Source organism: Pelodiscus sinensis, chromosome 4, assembly GCF_049634645.1.
Source record: "Pelodiscus sinensis isolate JC-2024 chromosome 4, ASM4963464v1, whole genome shotgun sequence".
NCBI classification, from domain to species: Eukaryota; Metazoa; Chordata; order Testudines; family Trionychidae; genus Pelodiscus; species Pelodiscus sinensis.
Window position 1 is genome coordinate 130,189,222 of NC_134714.1, and position 17,300 is coordinate 130,206,521.

Genomic DNA, 17,300 nt, shown 5'->3' on the forward strand with positions numbered 1-17,300 from the left:
TTTCCGGAAAAGCACGTCTACATTGGCAGGATGCTTTTCCGGAAAAGCACTTTTTCCGAAAAAGCGTCCGTGGCCAATGTAGACGCGCTTTTCCGCAAAAAAGCCCCGATCGTCATTTTTGCGATCGGGGCTTTTTTGCGGAAAAGACTACTGGGCTGTCTACACTGGCCCTTTTCCGGAAACGCTTTTCCGGAAAAAGGACTTTTGCACGAACGGGAGCAGCATAGTTTTTCCGGAAAAACACTGACAATTTTACAATAGATCATCATTGCTTATCCGGAAAAGCAAGCAGCCAGTGTAGACAGCTGGCCACTTTTTCCGGAAAAGCGGCCGCTTTTCCGGAATAAGTGGCCCAGTGTAGACACAGCCTGAAGGTTTACAGGAGTCGAAATAAGAAGTCCTCCAGCTTGACAGTATTCCAACATTATTTTGAAGTAACAGTGTAGACGTACCCTTAGAGACACCCAGGGGTAATAGTAAATTTTCCGATTACTTGGTGAAAGCTCACTAGCCCCACCAACAGGTCAAAACCTGGAATTGTTAGTGTAGCACCCTGCACCAAGCATATGTAACTTTTATAGCCAACTTTTGCTCAGTCAGTTTTCAGTCTAAGACTTGTATTTCCAAAGGGGACCGCAGCTTCATTTGAAAATGTGTAGGGGGTCTTTAAATGAAAATAGGTGGAAAAATCATTGGCTTAGGTAATCCATCTCCCTAACAAGTGGTTGCTTGATTGATGAAGAATTCTTTCATCAACCAAGTGCTGGCTACATGGGAACTGAGGTCATCTTAATTATGCCATTCAGGGGTGTGAATTTTCACACCTTGGGCAATGTAGGTGGGTCAATCTCATCTTCTAGTTAGAGCAGCCCTTCAAAATAAAGGCTCACAGACCTCTGCTTTTTTTTTTTTTAGTACCACCCATCAAGTTTACTAGATTCATTACAGAGGGGATTAGAATTATGATGTAGCACTACTTTGGGGGAGAATAGTATTCCTTTAACGCTTCTGTAAGAGGAATATAGTCCCCAAAATTCCAGCAGGAAATCACAGGAGCACAGGTGTGAGGATACAGTAGTTACTGCAAAAGCTACAATCAATGCATTAAGGCAGAAGGTCCAGGTAAATTACTTAAATGTGTTTTTCATATGGTTAGGCTAGCTGTCAGATACTTTACAGAGGCTTTTTAGCTACCAGGGTTATAATACATGAATAGAGGGAGAAAGGGAAAATGAGGGTCATCTCTCCCCAATGATCTTGTGCAACGACTGACTGACCTTTCCACCACCTACCAAAATCCTGTTGATAGGGCAGCAGCATAGCAGAAAACAGAAGCGGTGGAATGAGCTGCACAAACGCTACTATCCAGGGACAAACTGTGATAATGCTGATATCAAACTGTACCCAGTACACTTCAGTCCCTGCAAATCAGTACAGACCCACTGGCTTTTGCAGACTCCTCAGAAGGAACAAAAGGGAACAGAAAACCATGCCAGTTTTAAAGTGAGCAGCTTTATTCTACATAGACTGCACAGACAACCCTAAAAGGACCCCACATTTCACATACAAGTCTTTGGAAAAGAATGGTGTCCGAAGGGTACATCTTCATTGCAATTAGAGACTTGCACCTGGCCTGGGTCAGCTGATTTTGGTGCATAGGGCTCTGGCTGCAGGACTAAAAATGGCACTGTAAACATTCGAGCTCTGGCTAGAGGCCAGACTCTGAAAACCGACCAGACGGGGAAGGTCTCTGAGCCAGCTTCCTGCCTGAGGAGAATGCAAGTTTTAGCCCAGAAGCCCAAGCCCCGCAACCCTGAGTCAAATTGAGCTGGGCTGAAGCTCGGGTGCTGTGGGGTTTTATGGCAGGGTGGATGTATCCCAAGACATTGGAACCTAACTGGGACTGGAGGCTGCCTCTGCTGGATTGTTCTGCTGACTGAAGTAACTGGAGAGCTCTTTCAGTGCTCTGTACCGATGAGAGATGGAGTTCTTCACTGCCTTGGGCAGCTCTGCGTACCTGGGAAGTGGGAGAAAACAGGGCTAGCTACAATCCCAACTAAGCATCTAAACATGGTTTACGTGGCAACTTTATCCCTCTGATTTCCAGCTGAGCCATTTTGAAGCTAAGCCCAGACCCGTCACTGTCTACCATGATGCCAGCATTAGAGATGCCTCTGGTGACAGACTAGATCTGCACCTTATGTAGTTATTACATTCATTTGCAGAAGCAGTTCCCTTGGCCTGCCTGTATGTGCGACTAGGGCCCCTCTATTGATTCCAGGCTTTACTTTATAACCATTTCTACTTGTGACTCAAGCAAGCTCTTTTGCCAGGCCTGACTGACCAAGCCCCTTTGTCATCTTAAGAGGGCAAGGAAGTGAACGCCGGTCAGTTACCTAAGAAGAGTCAGACCCTGGGCCTGTATCTCCATTGCCCTGGACTGGTGCAGCTGTTTTGTTTTAGTGCAAAGCCACATCTGTCGATTTAACCGCACTGCTCTAGGTAGAACAGCCAGGACTCTGGTGGCACTTTAAAGACTAGCTAATTTGTTAGGGCATCGGCTTGTTGAGAATACAACTCACTTCCTCAGATGCAGAAAGAGAATAAAAGCACAGATACAGATATGGGAGTGTAACATCAGTGCTCATTAAATCAGAGTGGCTGCGGCTCACCAACAGTGATGAGCAGGTGATAGTACTTAAGAAAAGCAGACTACAAGGAGAAACTGCTGAGCTGGAAGTCATGCAAATGTGACAGTCAAAAGAGGTTTAAATAGAGACATGAAATGGCTCTCTAATTACAATAAGTAATTTCCCCTTCCATTCTGATTTAATTAGCACTGATGCCACACTCCCATCTCTGTATCCCTTCCTTTTTTCTTTTTTTTCTCTTTAAGCATTCAAAGAAGTGAAGCAGTATCTCATGAAAGCTTATGCCCTAATAAATGTGTTAGTCTTCAATGTGCCACCGGACTCCTTGTTGTTTTGCTAAAACAGACTAACACAGCTCCCCCTCTGAACCCTGTACTCTAACTATGAAGTTCACTTAAAGTCAGAATCAATAAAAAAAATTTGACTCCTACTGATCAGCAGTGGTTATTAGAAACAACAGCAAACCGCCCCTGCAGGCCTCCAAAGTCTGTGAGGATTTACAGGTGGGAAACAGTTCATTAGAAACACCTGCATACACAAGTCTCCTGGTTCTGTCCCACAGCCTTGGGATGGTCTGACTTGCGAGGTTCTGATCCACAAGCCCCCAACTCCTCAGTCAGAGCAGTTCAGATCTAGGCTATTGCTTTAAGCCCATCTCAGCTTCTGTCTGGCACAGTTCACTGTAAGTGGGTTCCACTTTCTGCATTAACAGAACCTTTGGTTTCTTCATTTTCTTACATAAAGAACTAAAGGCAGAGTCACTTACGTCTGGTCGTAACCATCAGGCTGGAAGCAAGGATCCCAGCCAAAGTCTCTGGGGCCTCTGGGTTCAACAATGCGACCCTGCCAATCCAAGGAGGAAGAAATAAGAGGTTTCTCTCTCAGCACTGTTCAGCCACATTTACATTCCCGGTCATTACACACTGAAAAATTAACCTGTTACCTATAAGACTGTTAGTATTCCCCCAAGATAAGGGCAAGTGAAACAACTAGGATTTCTTGGTTTTGTGCTCCATCGCCTTACATCCATGCTGTAAGCAGACAGACCTTCTGCACTGCCCCCCACCTTCCTCTTGTGGGCCTGCTCAACACACATCCCACAGCATTGAGGCTTCAGGGCTCAGCCCCCGAATGAGAATTCCTTACTGACTGAAGGATAAATGAGCAAACAGGCATAGGCTCAGGAGAGAACAACTACAAGGCTAACAGGAGAAAACACTGGGGATGGATGGTGGGAGAAGACAGGTCAGCTACGTTCATTCCTGTGCTGCTCAGTACCAGCAAGACATAGCCAGACTGGGGGTGCTTTTCCCTGAACTCCCTCTAAATTCAAACCAAAACGATAGGGTCTGGAACAACAGACGTCTGAGGAAAGCATTAAATACGTAAAGCTGGGCAACAGGGCTTGGAGCACCACCAGGCACAGGAGTGGAGACAACAACATGGAGGATAATTCAAAACCTTCAGTGTTTTCCAACTTAGGTACCCCGGCACCACGATGAGTAGCCTGATCTTCAGCATCCCCATCTCTCCCTGACGTCTTTGGAAGTCGCAAGTGCTCAGCAACATTGGGAAATCAGGCCATTTACGGAGGTGACTAAGTACGGAGGTACACGGCCAAGCTCAGCCACTTGTGTCTTAAAATTCTGCCTTAGTGGAACCAGCGTCGTGAATGGACTCGTGTTACAAGCCCCCCAAGCTCCGAGCCTACTCTTTCTGCATGAGCTCCTTTCTCACAGAGATCCAAATACTTACGCAAGTTTGGCCTCTGAACAGCTTTACCGGGTCCTCTGGGTTTCCCGTGCTGAATGCAAAGGTGCAGAGAGCATACGCAGACTTGTCTTCAAACCCCGCCAACAGTTTGTGCAGACCTGAGCAAAAGAAAGATTCTGTCATCTCCGTGTTCCGCCCGGCACACAGTATAGCTGACAAGAGGCAATCTGCAAAGAGGGGAGGGGGAACCCCACACAAATAACATTTTGTGTCCCCGTGACAGGCTTCCCACAGACTGCATCCACACTGACGAGGGGGAGGGAGTATTTCCGGGATTAAGCAGTGAATGGAGTATCCCAAGGGGATTCCAGAGACTGGTGGTGAGGATTCCTGGGCTCTACTCATGACTCTTCCAGAGAATCCTTAAAAACACTCATTAACTCCCTTGTAAAGGGTTTTGTGATGAGATGCTACATAACTGCCTAGGTCCCTAGGATAACAGTTTTCTTCAGCTGATACTAAGGTTACATCTCCTGTAACTTGTGGCCAGTCTGTTTCCTACCATCCATGCTTGCGACAGCATCATGCAGCAAAGAGGGAGGTTTTGGAGTGGAGAGCAGGGCTGAGTTGAATATCCATGTAATGAGGCTCTCGGCTAAGTCTCCTGCAGGGACAGAACCCAGGACCTCTGAATCTAAAAGTAGGAGGAGCTACAACTAAAGAACCAGATCACTGTGCTTTGAGACAGTAGCAAACTTGTACATGGTCCAGCCACTAGAGAATCCAAGCCCTGCATGATGTTAGCATGGGCTACATGCACATTTTGTATAGTTAGTAATTCACTGACATGTTCCCTCTTTCCGTAACTGAGTTCCCGGGACAATGGGAGTAAACACAGCTCACCACACTCTGGGATTAACACATCTTACTTTGTATGGAGCTCTTACAGATGCCCTGCAGCTTTCAAGAGTGAAGAGATCACCATAATGAGAGATGCGGTACTTACAAACTCTGCTGCCTACCTGGGAACACTCCTCTAAGGTCACCTTTAAAGCCAGCAATTCGCTTTGCTGTTCCCACCCAACTGCCCTCCCACTCACTTGGCTGTCCCCCAAACCACCTGCAATAGGAATGCCCCTCAATTGGCTTGGAGAGATGCCTGGTGCAAGGGACCAATGGCCAAGGCTCACTGGTCAACATCAACTGGTCATAGGTATGATGGTGCCTGCTCTGAAGAGCTGCCACCTGAAACTGATCACAGGATCAGAAAGTGGAGGAAAGATACCAACGTCGGGGGTGGGGGACACAAAAATAATAATGCCTGGGTGATTCAATATGCATCAGATTCATTCCCATTTTTCTTTGTGTGGTTTTTCAAACCTGCATAAAAGGCAGGCAAGAGCTGGTGAGGGCAGAGAAAATGGAAGTTGATTTGGAGAGGCCGATTTGTGGTGTGCAGGGTCCAGGAGAACTACCCAGGACTGGGCACAGGGTGAGCCAGGCAGAAGACAATGAAAAAGGCACAGGGACCATCAGGAGTTGTGGGTGACCAATGATGAGGTGCAGGTAGGGATAGAACTATAAGGAGCCTTGAAAGCAAAGATGAAAAGCTGATGCAGGAAGAGAAACCAAGGAAAGAGGTTAGAAGGGGAGTTTGGAGGTACTGGAGAGAGGTGAGCTGGGCGACAGGAGGATCAGTAAAAAGCAGCTCAGGAAGGAGCATACACAGGATGGATGTTAGGAAGCAAGTAAATAGCTAATCCTGTAGTCAATAGAATATGTATCAACAACATAATTAGTCAATGAGGGAGGAAGTCTCCGAGAGCTACCCACATTGCAACTCTGCAGTTTAAATGTAGTTAGACCAGGCGAGCAGACAGCCCAGCTCCTACTACATATAAATTGCAGACCTGGAGGCGGGGGTATGGAGGTGGGGGTAGCTCCTGTACACATCACACGCCAGGACTAAGCCATTCTTGCTCAGTCCCAGCTCACACTGGGTACAACAGCCCTTCTCCACAGGTGGTACCAGCTTTTAAGCTGGCTCCCCCCAGCACCAGCTCCTATTCCCCACCTGTCCCGCTGTCTATGATAGGGGCAGGAAGGGGGGCGGGGGAGAAATGTGAGTAGTCAACTAGGGATGTAAGCGACTAGTTGTTTCCCCCGCTTAAAAGCCGGCTTCCCCCAGCACCATCTCTGCAGGGGAAGGGGAGGCAAGGGACAGTGGAGAAATGGCACAAGCGGGGATTGAAACAGTCCCCATTTGTGCCGGTCCCATTGCTGCTCCTCTCCCTTTAAAATGTACAAGAGCCACCCGCAGCTCTTGCACTTTTCAGAGGAAGAGGCACAGAGGGGAACCCATGCCAGCAGAGAATGCTTTGCTCCCCGCAGCCTCTCTCCCTTTGAAATGTATAAGAGCCAGGATGACTCTTGTACATTTCAAAGGGTGAGAGACAGCCATGTTCTCCCTCTGAAAAGTACAAGAGTTGCCAGCAGCTCTTGTACATTTCAAAGGGAGAGGTGTTAGCTGATTAATCGAAATTTAATATCCCTATAGTCAACTCAACTACCGGATAAGCCCAGGCCCAGAGAAAAGGGATTCATTTCCCAGTGTTGCTAGGCTGCACAGGAGTATGTGATTCTGAACAGCAAATCGCATTCAGAGTAGACATCCAAAGGGAAATACCTTCTGGTTTTAACTTCTCTAGAAACCATTTTCTGAAATATAAGAAGAGAACGAGAGTCAGTGGCTGGGTTATTTTCCACCACTGCCATCAACAATGGAAATATGTCTACAAGCTATGTTGGATTTCTCTCTGCAGTTTTCCTGGTACTATGAATCCCTGTTGAATTTGCACTTTTTAAGAAACACACTCTGTATATTAACAAACATTAAAATATGCAGATTTAGGCTTCAAACCAGGAAGATACAGACCCCTGTAGGTCACCTGAAACCAATGGGGCTCCTCGCTTGGTTAGAGGTCACTGGCATTCAATTCATCGCAGGATTGGGCCTATTTCTTAAGTAAAGATACTATTCCAGTTCTGTTATTCTGATGACATGCCAGCCTATTGCGTAGCATCACCTAGGAGGGATGTAAAATCCCATTTAATTAGTTAACTGGTTAAACATGATGTTTAACCAATTAACTGATTAAACAAGGCCCAGAACCACTCTAGCCCAGCTGGGCTGGAGTGCGCCAGACCTGCAGCAGGCCCTATGGGGCTGAAGTAGCCACCTGCCTATAGTGGGCAGGGAGGCTGTTCCAGCCCCCACCTGTTAATTGTAATCAGTAAGCCTCACCCATTAAGATTAGGCTTACTGGTTAACCAATTAACCATTCACATCCTTACCACCTAGCATGTATATTCAATACTTTAGAGAGGACCTATAGAGAGGAAATAATAGCTACCTTGCAGAGGTGAGTTTGTAAAATACTTGAGAGATCTTTAAATAAAGAGAACTAACAAAGTGCTAAGTATTCCTGAGGCCAAATGTTCATAAGAGTAATTCCCACAGACTAGCAGTTAGATGGTTAAAAAAAATCTTAAGATTTGTTTTCCTCCTTCCAGAATCACTAAGCCAATTATCTCACATTTGGGGTGTGGCCATGTGCCCAGTTTCATTGTATGTGAGTTGCAGAAGTAAATAATCACATTCCGCCTTCTATGTTTTCTACACTGGGAACCTGAATAAGCAGAGCAAATTGTAGAGAAATTGCAAAACTTAAAAACAGTGCCCAGGGCTATGGCAGGACTTTACTAGAGTAGTTCTGAGTGATTACATTTACAAATCCTGTCACCTGTTTAACTGCAGCAGCCTCATGGGGCCCATTATGCAACAAAATACAGTCAGTGATTTAAATGAACAAAACTATTTTTTTCCTCTGCTCAAGTGGTAGACTGGACAGAATTCCTGCCCAGATGACTTCAGTGTATTTACACAAAGGATGAACTCGGTCCAAGCACTTTAAACCATCATTTTAGTTTAAGAGACTGACTCTGCAAATGATGTCTGTGCAAAGCCTGTGGGCAATGTGCAGGGAATCCCCATGGATTTCTTTGAAGGCTAGGTCCTAGAAGGGAAGTAGGAGTGGTACGCAGTATTTGGGAGTAAGTTAGGATCACTGACTTACTCCCAACCATCCCATACACTATGAATTAAGTGGAAAGCAGGGACCAAAGGAATACAAGTCCCCTCCCTTCAGGATGAAGCTACAGAGCTACTCAGCAAATAACACACGAGAAAATTCTGCTCTTGGGCTATGTCTAGACTGCCCCCTCTTGCACAAGAGAATTGCCTCAGTTGCACACTTAATGAGCCGCCATTTTTGCACAAAACCCCCCTCTTGTGCAAGAGCTGTTCTGCTGCTTTTTTTCAGGCAGAACAGCTCTTGCGCAAGAGGGGAGTTTTGCACAAAAATGGCGGCTCAGTAAGTGTGCAAATGAGGCATGGCAATATTCACCGCTTTGCCTCATTTGCATATTCTCTTAAGCAAGAGGGGGCAGTCTAGATGTAGCCTACGTGTTTGGAGAGCCCCACAGGAAGCACATCTCAATAGCCTACATCCACAGTCATAGCATAGTGCAGTAAAGAGCTACAAGCATATTCACTCCTACTTACATGTATGGCCCTGGGAGGCCCCCCAAGGCATTAAAACACAAACTGGTGTCTTCCACTATAACAGGACCCTGAATCTGCAGAGTGGAAGTCAAAGAAACAGAAATATTAGATTCAGCTGCCTTTTTGGGTACAACCCGTTATGTTCCCAGATGATGTTAGAGCTATGGTGTCCACCCAGTTCTGAAGCAGTAGCTACTATAGTAGCTACTACTATAGCAAACTAGCCACATTCAACTGGCCAAACAGCCACATTGTTCAAGCCAAAACTAGCAGGTGAACAAAGGGTCTTTGCTGTGGAAGACCCCATCTTTGAAATAATTTGATTTGTTTAGTTTGGAAAAGAGAAGACAGAGGGGACATGATAGCAGCTTTTAAGGTACTTAGGTGTTACAAAGAGAAAGAAGAAAAATTGTTCTCCTTAACCTCTGATAATAGGACAAGAAGTAATGGGCTTAAATTGCAGCAAGAGGGGTTTAGGTTGGATATTAGGAAAAATGTCCTCTCAGGGTGGTTAACTGCTGGAATAAATTGCCTAGGGAGGTTGTGGAATCTTCATCATTAGAAATTTTTAAGAGCAGGTTAGATAAACATCTGTGAGGGATGATTTAGATGGTACTTAGTCCTGCCGTGAGGGCAGGGGACTGGATTTGATGACCTCTCAAGGTTCCTTTCAGTTCCAGTATTCCACAGTTCTATTATCTGAATCTTTCTTGTAAATGCCTCTGTTGTAATTTCTCTATAACTATATATAAATCTTCTAAGTCCTTTTTGTTGGCACCAAACAGTCCAAGCCCATTTAATTCCTCAGATCCAACTCTGTACCAAACAGGTGGGTTGTCATGCAATGGGTAAGAGCTGAGCCATTTAGCTTAAACTCTTGGCTAATTTGTATTCATTTTTGATTGACATCTGTAGAAGCGTGAAAAAAGAAATGACCTGGTTTGCTGCTTCCCGGCATTTCTGAATGGAGATATCATCTGGTTCCCCTTGGTATTCTGGCACTGCAACAAGAGGATTTATTGCGAGGGGAGAGTTGGCCAACAGCAGCTGAAACGTTACTGGCAACGAGCAAGAAACAAAGCCAGGGACTTACAGTCAATTTTTTTTGCAACCAGTTTGTACGGAAAGGCATCCCCGAGGATCTGAAGGACCTGTTGGGCACAAGACAACAGCCATTCAGCCATGGGGCCAGCGCCTAGCTAAGCATGTGCAATACTGGGGGGTGGTTTGGTCTCATCCCCATCCCCATCCCCACCCCCAGGCACAGGGGCTCTCACCACCCATCCACCTAGGAGCCAGGCACTACAGAGCGTGGGGTAGGGGACAGCAGGGCAGGCACTAGGGCACCAATGGACGGGAGAATGTTTGGCGGGAACCAGGGACAAGGTGCCCCCGGCTCGTTCAGCGCCAAGTTCAATCGGGTTGTTAACTCTGGAACCTAATGACGGCATAGTATGCTCCCCCTCCCTCCCCGGCCGAGGGGGGCGTGACTACATGTGCCGCTGGGGGCGGGGCTTGGCAGACACCCGCTCTGGTACGGTGGCCCCCCCCCCGCGTCCAATCCGCGCAGTTGCCCCTCACCTCCTCCAGCTTCTTGGCATTGCCGGTCACGAACACCACGTTCCTCCCGGCCATCGCAGAGCCACAGCGTCTGCGCGCTGACCAGCCAATCACAGCCTCGCCGCCCGGCAACCGGGGCAACGCGCGGAACCGTCCAATGAGAGAGGAGCCCCGAGGAGCCGGAAGCGAATCGAACTCTCTCGCCGCGGGGAATGAAGGGAACCTGGGTTTCCATTTCCGGTGACGACCAGCGAGGCATGTTCGGGGACAAAGCACTTCCGGTCACCCACGCACCCTACTCGCTCGAGCAGACCGGAAGTGCTTGTCTGTTCCTCCGGGGGGAACGGAAGTGCGGGCCGGGGTTGCTTGGTTACCGACGGCCTGCCCAAAATGAGGGGAGCCGGTCAAGCCAACAGGGCGGTGCGGCTGCCAGGGTGTAGCGCGGCCCCACCCGTAGGGACAGACCCTCTGCCGCCATGGGGGGGGGTCACCAGTTTTCCCGCCCCGCCGGACAGGACGCGCCTGCCTGCGTTAAGTTCCCCGGCCATGGGGCCCCCGCTTCGTGCGGAGCAAGGGGGGCGCGTCCCCTCCCCCCACGTGCCGCCTGTTCAGCGCGGGGTCGGCTCCTTGCAGCGCCGAACCGAGTGTGCTCCGCTCCCAGCGCCTGTCGGCCCCGGGTCAGGCTGTTACATGGGGCCCCGCAAGGCTCGGGGAGACCCGCTTCTGAGTCAGCCCGCTGCAAATCAACGTGCGAACTCCTCCGATGCGGAGTACACCGAGCCTGGGCATTTCAAAAGCACCTGGCTCAGGGCCCAGTTCTCCCGTCGGATGCAAAGGAAAACCTCCCCCTCCAAGGGAGCAGTTAGAGCGATTTTGAGCTGCGTTGAAAATAAGGCTCAGGAGCGGTCGCTCTTTCCTATGGACGCATTTTAGGTTGTTTGGCAAATGACTGAGTAGCTTTATTAAGTATAAATATTCTTATTTTACAGAGAAACATGCCAGGGAATCCCCTTCCCCTATTCCTTGTCAGGCCAACAATTCTTCACACCTGGGAGTTTGCAAGCAGCCCGCCTCCCCCTGAGGTTGGGTTCCAACTCCAACAGCATTTGGACGCACAATTACCTTAGGGTCCTTTGAAATCACCTGCAGGCATCATCCCCTCAAAGGAACAGAGAGGGTAGGAGGTTTTCAAGTAATAGGGGGAAATTAGCCCCTTTTCAGACACCCCTTCTACAAAGCAGTGTCTGCTTGTAGTGTACCAGGCTTATGGCAGCGGGCGACATGAAACACACAACCACACCATTTTCCCTTTTGGAGTTTGCAACCAGCACAGCGGTTCCACAAAGCAGCCGACAAATGTTTTCCACCGGCGCTACTTGCACAGCGACTCGAATACCTCCAGGGTCCTTTTGATCTCCCGGATCTGTTTGGCCAGGGCGTGGACCGGCTGCATGGAGCGGTCCAGCTCCTCGCAGCGGGCCATCAGGGTGTACATCCCCTTGATGCTCATGTCCACGGACTCGCCCAGGCTGTCCACGGCGTCCCGGTAGGTCTGGATGTAGCCCACGCTCAGGGCCGTCATGTTCTGGATGTTGCAGTTCAAGCTCCGCATCATCTGGTCCACTTTGTGGGCCACCTCTTGGGTCAGCCGCTCCAGCTGCTGCAGCACCTCGGGGTCGATGGGGGGGATGTCGGCGGCTTTGCTCCGCCCCAAGCCGGGGAAGGGCTGTCCCGGGGGCTCCGGCTCCTCCAGGCTGCCTCTGGAGCTCAGCTTGATTTTCAGCTGCAGGTTGTTGGCCACGAAGTGGGTGAGGTCCCCGTCGTGGCTGACCGTCCCTTCCAGCTCCAGGGCGCTGGAGATGGTGGCCCGGCGTCCTTCCTGCGCCCGGCTGGCCCCGTACGCCTGGCTGATCCCATCCAAGCTGCGGCTGTCCAGCAGCCGACCCCCGGCCGTCCGGTCGCCGCCTGCGGCCGCTTGCATCCTCCGCGAGCCTTCCCTGGATGGATCCGCCACGGCCGCGGGGGGCTGGACGCGCACCTGGGCCATGATGTGGTGCGGCAGGCCGGAGCCCCTCTCCATGCTCCGGGCTGCGGCTTCCCAGGGCACAGGCCGGGCGGCAGAGCAAGGGAGGGAGCCAGGGACCCCGGAGGAGGAGCGTGGGAAGAAAAGCCACCGAGCGGGTTTGCCTCCTCCCCTGCGCCCTTAGTCGGGAAGGAGGAGCTGGGAGGAGGGGATCCCTGATTGGGCTCTCCCGGCGGCGAAGAGCAAATCACCGGCAAGATCGGGCCAGAGGGAGGAGAAGGGGAGACGAGGGTGGGGAGCGTGAGGGAGACAGAAGGCGGAGAAAGGGCCCGGGAGCCAATAGGCTCCGGGAAGAGGAGGGAAAAAAGAGATAGGAGAGAAAACAGGGTCATGGATAGAGAGAGACTAAAGCCAAGGGCAGATTCATTGATCTTAGGGCTGAAGGGGTCTGATCAGCCACTCTTCTACTTAGCACAGGGCAGAGAAGTGACCTCTGTTGGGCCCAGACACTTGTGTTCTCCAAAGGAGTCAACCAGATCTATACTGTGCAGCACTCGGGTATGCAGGGGTATTCTAGAGGGCAATCAACTCATCCAGAGACTTGCCCAGTGTTACAACAGGCTACATAAAAAGCACTAGTGAAAATAGGACAAATTAAAATCTCCTACAATGACTCATCTATACTGTTTTACCTACTGTCCATTGTAATGTAAAAACCTGAGTAGTCCTGTAGCATCAAAGGCTACATCTACTCTGCAGCTTTATTTCAGGATCCCAAGAGATCCCGAAATAGCAATCCTGCATCTTAACAGCGAGCCCATTATTTCAGGCCCACAAATCAGACATCAGACATCTTCACAAGGTAAAACCAGTTGGTTTTCATTTCAACCTACCTGGACATAGTCTTAACAACCTTCCTACATGCATCTTAATTCAAAGAGACTTTAACACCAGATTACAGAGGGAAACTTCAGAACTTTCATTCATGCTTAAATTTGACACTTTACCAATGGGCCTTAATAAAGATGCTAATTACCTAGCCCATTACAAAGATAGCTTCCCCACTTATCACCCCTGACTAGCTATTCACTGACTCATCAATAGCTATTCCTTCCCTCCCTCTCCCTCACCCCACCTTCTGTACTAAATCTGATTTGTCAATGTGTTCACTTTTTTCATTGTATTCCTTTGCTCTACATGGTCATGCTAATTCTCTTCCAGAATATGATCTGAGGAAGTAGGTCTGGCCCACGAAAGCTATTAAACCATCTTGTTAGTCTTTAAAGTGCTACATAGTTTTCCCTTTTGTTTTAGCAAGATCTGACTAACACTGCTACCTCTCTATTACTATTCTGATGACAGGGATGTTTTGGAATAGTTCTGTATTTCAAAATTTGGTGTTATGTAAACAGAGCCAAATCACAAAATAAGTTATTTTGAAATAATATCAAAATAAGATAAGCAATTTGCGTAGCTCAAATTGCATATCCTGTTTCGAGCTACTGTGCAGTGTAGATGCACCCTTAGGGTGCATGTAGACTGGCAAGATTTTGCGCAAAAGCACCTGCTTTTGCGCAAAAACTTGCCAGCTGTATACACTGGCCACTTGCCAGCTGTATACACATACACTGGCCACTTGAATTTGTGCAAGAGCACTGACTTTGTAATGTACAAAATCAGTGCTTCTTGTGCAAATACTTTCACACTCCTGCTCGGGAAAAAACCCTCTTGCGCAAGAATACTTGTGCAAGAGGGCCAGTGAAGACAGGGAAGAACTGTTTTGCACAAAAAAGCCCCGATGGCTAAAACGGTGATCGGGGCTTTCTTGCGCAAAATTGCGTCTAGACTGGCCACGGATGCTTTTGCGCAAAAGCATCTGTGCCAATCTAGACATGCTTTTGCAGAAATACTTTTAACGGAAAAACTTTTCCGTTAAAAGTATTTCCGCAAAATCATGCCAGTCTAGACGCAGCCTTAGAGTCTAACAAAAATGCATATCTAGTATAGTGAGCTTAAGATTAAAAGGGGAGCCTGGCCTCCAGCTGCCTGAGCTCTCTGATTGTGGCTGGAGCGACAGGAGCTGAGCAGGGTCTCTTGCGTTTCCAGGTAGGAGTGGCGTTTGAGGAGGTGGCTGCCAGCCCTGCTTCCTGCCCCACCTTCCTCCGGGTGCCCCCATCCTCTTCTCCAGCCCCACAGCCCCTGATCCCTCCCCCCAGCTCTGCTTCCCACCCCCTCTTCCTTCCGGCCAGCCCCACAGCCCCCAGCCCCCCCCCCGCCAGCTCTGCTTCCCACCCCCCTCCTGGCCCCCCTCTCCCCCCAGACAAGCGTGTCCGTTTTTTTAGCGGGGTCTACCTGGCAACCCTACATATGTTTCTGGCGAGATTTCAGCTCTGGTTGATAAAGAGAACAACAGTTGTGTAATATACTCAGGCTTCTTCAGGGCGTTTGGCTTTGTCCTGCATGTGTGGATGACACAGCTAGAACATCACAAAATTAACTGGGTTCTAAACTGGCTAAGTGATAGGCCTCAAAATGGAACTACAGGCAGTCCCCGAGTTACGCGGATCCGACTTATGTCGGATCCGCAGTTACGAACGGGGCCCTCTCCCTGGTCTCCAGCAGACCAGGGAGAGGAAGCAAAGTGGCGGAACACGTGGGCAGCGGACAGCCCAGACGCGTCTGGGCTGTCCGCTGCCTGCGTGCTCCGCGGCTTTGCTCTGCTTTGCTCCCCGTCCCCCTGGTCTGCAGACGGAACACTGCCCGCGTGTTCCGCCACTTTGCTCCCCGTCCCCCTGGTCTGCAGACTAGGGGGACGGGAAGCAAAGCAGAGCAAAGCCGCGGAGCACGCGGGCAGCGGACAGCCCAGACGCGTCTGGGCTGTCTGCTGCCCGCGTGTTCCGCCACTTTGCTTCCTCTCCCTGGTCTGCTGGAGACCAGGGAGAGGGCCCCGTTCATAACTGCAGATCCGACATAAGTCGGATCCACGTAACTCGGGGACTGCCTGTAGTTCCATTTTGAGGCCTATCACTTAGCCAGTTTAGAACCCAGTTAATTTTGTGATGTTCTAGCTGTGTCATCCACACGTGCAGGACAAAGCCAAACGCCCTGAAGAAGCCTGAGTATATTACACAACTGTTGTTCTCTTTATCAACCAGAGCTGAAATCTCACCAGAAACATATGTAGGGTTGCCAGGTAGACCCCGCTAAAAAAACGGACACGCTTGTCTGGGGGGAGAGGGGGGCCAGGAGGGGGGCGGGAAGCAGAGCTGGCGGGGGAGGGCTGGGGGCTGTGGGGCTGGCCGGAAGGAAGAGGGGGTGGGAAGCAGAGCTGGGGGGAGGGATCAGGGACTGTGGGGCTGGAGAAGAGGATGGGGGCACCCGGAGGAAGGTGGGGCAGGAAGCAGGGCTGGCAGCCACCTCCTCAAACGCCACTCCTACCTGGAAACGCAAGAGACCCTGCTCAGCTCCTGTCGCTCCAGCCACAATCAGAGAGCTCAGGCAGCCGGAGGCCAGGCCTGCCACATCAGGAAAGCCATGACCAGGGAACTGATGCTCTGGGCTTGATCCAGGTGAAGAGAGGTCCCCGCACCAGCCTCTTGCCTGGAATGTTACTGCTCCGAAGTGGTGGAGAGATGGGGGTGGAGCCGTGTTGAGGACAGAGGAATGAGCACATGGCCAGGGATGGACAAGGAGGAGTGAGGACAAGGGAGCAAGGTTTAGAGATCCAGACCCCATCGTGCCAGGCGCCGCATTGACCCCACCTGAGATGGGGGCCCCCTTGTTGCAGGGAGCTGCACACCCTCGCACTCACAGTCAAAAGAGGCAAGAAAGGCAAAGGAAGGGTTGTTATTGCCACAGGGGGACAGAGGCTCAGAGAGAGGCAGTGACCAGCCCAGGGCCACACACAGGTACTGATCACAGCTCTGAGCCCAGCCCAGTGGTTTGGCCTCAGCAGCCCGGCCCAGGTGAGTTTGGAGCAGAACAGCATCCTCTAGCGAGGGGCCACGGGAGAATGAGCCCTGGGGGAGGCTGGGCTCCCATGGGAGCAGCAAGACAGATGAGGCAGCTCCCAAAGCGTGGCACAGCCTCTCCTCAGGGATGAAGGGCCCGGCCCAGTCGGCTGCTGCAGGAATGGGGGTGTGGGGTGTGGCTGGGCACCACAAAGAGGAGCCAAAGCTGGGACCCCAGCAGGGCAAAGCACCCACCAGCTCACCTGGGAGTGGCATATGTGAAGTGGGTCCATCCTCCTTCCTCCTCTCGGCCCAAGATGGGCGCCGGCAAGGACTGAGCTGTGAGGAACAAAGATGCTGTCACAGGCCCTGGGGTGAGAGTGGAAGCCCAAGGGCAGACCCGGGAGCCAAAGAGCAAAATGCAGCTCTGGCCTTTATGCCACCTGGCGATCTGGCCCCATGGAGGGGGGGACCCTGCGAGGCTCACCTGCAGAGACACCCTGCCCTGCAGCTGGCTGGGGTGTCTCTCTCTGGGCTCAGACGCAGCGCAGGCAACGAAGCCCTCCTCACGGCAGCTACTTCCTCCACGTACCGATTTCCTGCCCTTGCTGCTGTCTCTCTCCCTCCCTGGGGCTTCCGCTTGTGGCAGTTCTTGCTGCATCTCCTCTGTGCCCAGCTGTGCTCAGCCCCCTGGCCAGGGGCAATTGGGGTTGAAGACGGGGGCTTGCCCCTGCACACACCCAGCACACCCAGGGCTCTAGCAGCAGCAGAGGGGTCTG

At 50.6% G+C, this 17,300-nt stretch overlaps 2 protein-coding genes across 2 annotated transcripts; both read right to left on the reverse strand.

The window, feature by feature from the left end:
* Window positions 1–1,492: 1,492 nt before the first annotated feature.
* ITPA (inosine triphosphatase) lies at window positions 1,493–10,841 on the reverse strand. The gene is made up of 8 exons (XM_006131361.4): window positions 10,570–10,841; window positions 10,082–10,139; window positions 9,925–9,989; window positions 8,989–9,062; window positions 7,051–7,082; window positions 4,407–4,522; window positions 3,418–3,494; window positions 1,493–2,017 (listed from the first exon to the last, which is right to left on the reverse strand). The coding sequence occupies exons 1-8, from the start codon at window positions 10,621–10,623 to the stop codon at window positions 1,894–1,896; spliced, it is 600 nt and encodes a 199-aa protein (XP_006131423.1). The 5' UTR covers window positions 10,624–10,841; the 3' UTR covers window positions 1,493–1,893.
* Window positions 10,842–10,991: 150 nt separating this feature from the next.
* LOC102447526 (BLOC-1-related complex subunit 6) lies at window positions 10,992–14,374 on the reverse strand. The gene has a single exon (XM_075929110.1). It carries the CDS (start codon window positions 12,626–12,628, stop codon window positions 11,921–11,923), a length of 708 nt encoding a protein of 235 aa, XP_075785225.1. The 5' UTR covers window positions 12,629–14,374; the 3' UTR covers window positions 10,992–11,920.
* Between the last annotated feature and the right edge of the window lie 2,926 nt (window positions 14,375–17,300).

Excerpts from the sequence above, each read along its gene's own strand:
- LOC102447526 (XM_075929110.1), bottom strand. The coding sequence starts at position 12,628 with ATGGAGAGGGGCTCCGGCCTGCCGCACCACATCATGGCCCAGGTGCGC.
- ITPA (XM_006131361.4), bottom strand. The coding sequence starts at position 10,623 with ATGGCCGGGAGGAACGTGGTGTTCGTGACCGGCAATGCCAAGAAGCTG. Across the intron at positions 9,063-9,924 it reads GCCGGGAAGCAGCAAACCAG|ATTCAGGGTCCTGTTATAGT; the intron begins GTCATTTCTTTT and ends TCCACTCTGCAG. Across the intron at positions 4,523-7,050 it reads AGAGAAGTTAAAACCAGAAG|GTCTGCACAAACTGTTGGCG; the intron begins GTATTTCCCTTT and ends TCTTTTGCTCAG.